This window comes from Condylura cristata, unplaced genomic scaffold (genome assembly GCF_000260355.1).
Source record: "Condylura cristata isolate star-nosed mole 26May11 unplaced genomic scaffold, ConCri1.0 scaffold00013, whole genome shotgun sequence".
NCBI classification, from domain to species: Eukaryota; Metazoa; Chordata; class Mammalia; order Eulipotyphla; family Talpidae; genus Condylura; species Condylura cristata.
In genome coordinates, this window is record NW_004567114.1 from 31,500,200 (window position 1) to 31,505,242 (window position 5,043).

Consider the following 5,043-nt stretch of genomic DNA (forward strand, 5'->3'; position numbering starts at 1 on the left):
TGGTGAAGCCTCTTGCCACCCCTGAGCCTCTGGCCTGTACCCCAGTTCTGTATGTACAAATAAATAAATCTTTAAATATATATATATATATGAGTGAGAAAAAAAATTACATGACATAAGATGATCAATTAAAAATGTCCAATGTTTAGGGCCCTCCCTGGTGGTGCAGTGGGTTAAAGCACAGCACTAAGAAGCTAAAGCTACTTCATCATGAGTTCGATTCCCACCAGCCCCTGAGGTAACCACATGGGGTGGCAGACCTCTCCTGACCCGCCTGCTGCTCCCCTCAGCAGTGTACTTCGTTGATTTGCCTGTTCTGCTCCCAACTCTGTCTCTGGTGAAGCGTCTCGCTGCCCGAGCCTCTGGCCTGTATCCCAGTTCTGTATGCACAAATAAATCTTTTTTTTTAAAAAAATGTCCAATGTTTAACTAATAGTTCCAGAGAGTTTAACTGAGAATGGGAAAGAAAGATAGGAAAATTAAGAAAAGGGAATTAGGAAAACTTCCAGAAATGAGGAAGTAGCTAGTAGCTGAATTTTCAGATCAAAAGAACTCATGAATTGTCAAACAGAAGGCTGATGAAGTAAAGAGTGAAAGTCTAATTCACTACATTACTGAATATTCATAACTGAATTTTCTGTATATTTGAGCCTCTAGGTTTTTGCTCAAAGGATACTTGACTGCTAGAATCTCATTCATGATAACAATACAAAATTTAATGCCCAGACAACACTAAAGCATTTAAGGCCAGTGTAAAGAAAACTCTAAGAAAAGACATGAGTAAATGGAGTAACTTATGTCCCCAGAGGAAGGGTCTAACACTGCAGAGTCATTTTGCCTCAAATTAAGCTTTAAATTGAATATCATCTCAATCAAGAACCAATAGAATTTTTAAATAGGTGATTCTAAAACCACCTATTTGCTAGTTGGAAAAGCAAATGTTCAAGAATAGTAATTTTTTAAAAGATGAATGAATACAGGAGAAGGGACTATACCTATCACATAGCAACATATCAGGGTTGTAATAACTAAAACAATGTGGTAAAAGTCCAAGATTAGACAGTGACCAAAGGAACAGGATAAAAGGATTTATAAATAGACCATTTATATATGAAAATAAATAATAAAAATGGTATTTTGAAATCAAGAGATGATGTTTGGACAATAGCTATACATTTCTAAGAAAAAATTATTTGATTTCCCCTACCACATAGATTTATAGACGAATTTAAAAAGCTAAAGTTTTTGAAATAATCTAAACTATAAGTATAAAAAGAAAAGAGTTTGCTGATATAAGTTTTCCTAAATGAGATACAGAATTCTAATCCACACAGGAATATATGAATATGAATTTTTAAAATTTAACTTGTATATTATAAATTAAAATTAATCTTTTTTTACAATGAAAATTAAAAGACAAGTGACAGAAGTCTTTGCAACATCATGCAAATCAAGAGTTAATAATCACAATGCATGTAAGTATTTTACCAATCAACATAAAAGCAGAGTTCAATACAAAATAGCCAATGAATATAACAGGGGACTCATAAAACTATAGCAAATCTTTGCACATATAAAACTGTCCTTTTTTGTCCATCATGGTGAGGTAGAAAAGACTGATAATATCTTGAATTGGTAAGGATGCAAAGAAACATGTACTGTATTGTTGGATGTTTGTAAGATGTTAGACTTTTGTGGCAAGTATTAGCAAATCTATCAAAATTTAGAATACATAAACTCTTTGATTACAAATATGTCCTGCAGAGAAACTACCAAATTTGTATTAATGTGTCTCTAGAATGATGTTCAGTGAAATACTTTTCTAATTCATAATAAAGCTAGATGTTTTATAAGCAGGGGAGTAGGAAAATATATTATTGAATACAGAATAGTATTTATACTATTACTGAATACTAAGCCAAATGCCAGTGAAAAAAATACTTGTAGGGGCAAAAAAAAAAAGTCACAGAATACTAAGAACTCAGTTCTACTGTGTAAAATTGTATATGTTTTTATGTAATTAAATTTGTACAAAAAAAGATTGAAAGCAAACTTGCAAAGCTATTTACAATGGATGCCTTGGTGAAAGGGAGAAGAAATGGGGTTGAAATGAAGGTAGCTTTTTATGTTTTTTCTATATTCTTCAATATATAATTTGAATCTTTTCCACTGTGATGACATTAATATATTACACATGTAGTATATTTGCACAATTAAATATTTTGGAGTCATAATGGTTTGTTTTGGAAATTGATCCTTCATAGAATTACTACATATATATGTCTACATGTTTATAATAAAAAATTGACATAACATTATTAGAGTACTGTTCTTTTCTCACTTAAGGAATTCAGTTTTAAAAATATATGCAGGCCCTCCCTGGTGGCGCAGCGGGTTAAAGCACAGCACTGAGAATCTGAAGCCACTTCCGCATGAGTTCGATTCCCGCCTGCCCCAGAGGAGACCACATGGCGAGCCAGACCTCTCCTGACCCGCCCGCTGCTTCCCTCAGCAGTGTACTTCGTCGATCTGCCTGTTCTGCTCCCCGCTCTGTCTCTGGTGAAGCCTCTCACCGCCCCTGAGCCTCTGGCCTGTACCCCAGTTCTGTATGAATAAATAAATAAATCTTTAAAAAATATATATGCATACCACTGTAATATACTCAAATTCAACGATGTATTCAGGTAAAACAAGGTCATGATCGAAGACGAACCACTTGCACTGCCGAATGCTACAATTACAGGTTCTTTTTCCCTTGATAGAATCTAGCATAAAATCCAAAACAACCAGTTAAGATTCTTTAAAACACTCGTTAAAATCAAAATACTTAAAAATATTTGTAGGAACTAATAAGCAACAAATTCTAAAAGTTTGAACTAATATTTTATTGAGGGTTTCTTTCTTATCTTCCTGTCCTCCTAGTTTCTTAATTCTATAAATACTTATCAATCACCCATTCACTACATAGACTAAGTAAAGTTTAATTTTTCATATCCTTTGCCTTTTCAGTTTTCCACTTTTCTATTCAATGTGTGGTCAAATAGTTTTAATATGTTACTCTAAAACCTTTGTTACTTTAAAAACATACATGTTTTACATGTATTGTATATGTGTATATACATATAGGTGCATGTTAAATATAAAAACCAAGTACTTTATAAAAAAGTATGCACACATATGTCATTGAAATAGGGATTAGAAACTAATTATTCAATTAATAACTGAAAATAGGTGTTTGTGGAAAAGTTACAAACTTTGTTAGGTAGAAGTTAAACCTTAAGCATTTGTATTAAATACATTTTGTATTCAGAAAGATGACTATATTTCTCTCTATGCAGACATACTTAGTAAATATTTTCGAGGAATGAATACTGAATTAACCATTGGATAGTTGGCTTGACTGATAGAGTCCTGTTCATGAGCCTGAACACTCTGGCCAAGGAAAACCTTTGTAATGAGGAGGATACCTAAATAAGAAAAAAAAGAAATAATTTTTAACAGTAATTCATTTTATATATATATATACACACACACACACAATTTTTCATTTTGTACATTTTTTCATCTTGGTTGTAATCCCCTTGGACTTCCCATCACCAGTTCACCCATGTGTCATCACCATAGTCCTGTGCACTCTTCCCACTCCAGTTTTGATCCTATTCCCCTCTCTTCCCCTCCCCCCCACCCCATAGAATGTCCTGGTTTGTAGTTGTTTGTTGATTTTTGTTTTTACTTTATTATAATTGTTATTTTTTCCTTTTCTGATCCTTTACACTTTTGCTATGAGTGAAGCCATCAGGTTTTTTTTTCTTTATGGGTTAACAATAATTCATTTTAATAATTTTCCATTATCACCTCTCTTTATTGGCCCCAAACTTAACTCTATGTTCTGCAAATGTTGCGATCCTTTCTACCTTGTTTGTCACAGTATAGAACATAGTAAATTGCTTAATTCAAAACAAGAGCTCAATAAATATTTTTGAGCAAATGAAATGGTTATAGTTATAGAAGAGGATTGCTGTGGTTATATCAAGTAAATACATATAGAAAGGTGGAATTTAGCTATGTTTTATTAAGCAGTGCAAAATAAGAAAGGTGGTTATCAGTTGGGTAAAATAAAAAATCATCTCTGTATCATCGGAACCTAAAATGTATTTTGGAATATAGGAGTCTTTCAATACCTGTTCTCCTTAGATTCTGAAGAGACCTTGGGATTCATTAAACATGGGAAATTCAGGAATCACAGAATCTTATAAATTAACTCATTATTATGCATGAAACATTCAGATCACTTTTTTTTTCCCTATGTGTAAACTATAAAATGTAAATTGGGGGCCCTCCCTGGTTGTGCAGCAGGTTAAAGCACAGCATTAAGAAGCTAAAGCCACTTCTCTATTGCTTGCCCCTGAGGAGATCCACATGCGCGGCAGACCTCTCCTGACCCGCCAGCTGCAACCCTCAGCAGTGTACTTCCTCGATCTGCCTGTTCTGCTCCCCACTCTGTCTCTAGTGAAGCCTCTCACTGCCCCTGCACCTCTGGCTTGTATCCTGGTTCTTTATGCATAAATAAATAAATCTTTTTAAAAAGTAAAGAAAAGGAAGCAATATATAGAAAAAAGCTCCATTCAATGTTGTGTGTAGGTTCAGATGTTCCTCATAGGAAACTAGGACTTTAGCTCACACAGTATACACAAATAAATAAAATCTTTTAAAAAAATGTAAATTGGGAGACTCCGATTATAGTGGAAAGCATATACAAGGACTTAGAAAAAAATGAGGTAATTTTTAAGATGGTAATAGAGAAGAATGAGAAACACTTTCAAAATAAGTTCTCAATAGATTTAGTAATCTGCTTAACTTTCTGATTGAGCTGAATGCATAATCGCAAAACACAAAGATGTGTTCAACATGAATCATTTTAGCAGAGCTAAAGTCTGGAACTAGAGTCTCACTTTTTTTTTTTTTAAGATTTTAATTTATTTGTGCATACAGAACTGGGGTACAGGCCAGAGGCTCAGGGGCGGCGAGAGGCTTCACCAGAGA

General features: G+C 33.8%; 1 protein-coding gene across 1 annotated transcript in view; it reads right to left on the reverse strand.

Moving 5' to 3' along the window:
- The window catches only part of LOC101627322 (leucine-rich repeat-containing protein 9), a 94,046-nt gene that overhangs the window by 59,864 nt on the left and 29,139 nt on the right, over positions 1–5,043 (reverse strand). Inside the window, exons 13-14 of the mRNA XM_012724401.1 lie at positions 3,345–3,467; positions 2,650–2,765 (exon numbers count right to left, since the gene is read on the reverse strand). Of these exons, the coding sequence (XP_012579855.1) occupies positions 2,650–2,765; positions 3,345–3,467 (239 nt within the window). The remainder of the gene's footprint in view (positions 1–2,649; positions 2,766–3,344; positions 3,468–5,043) is intronic.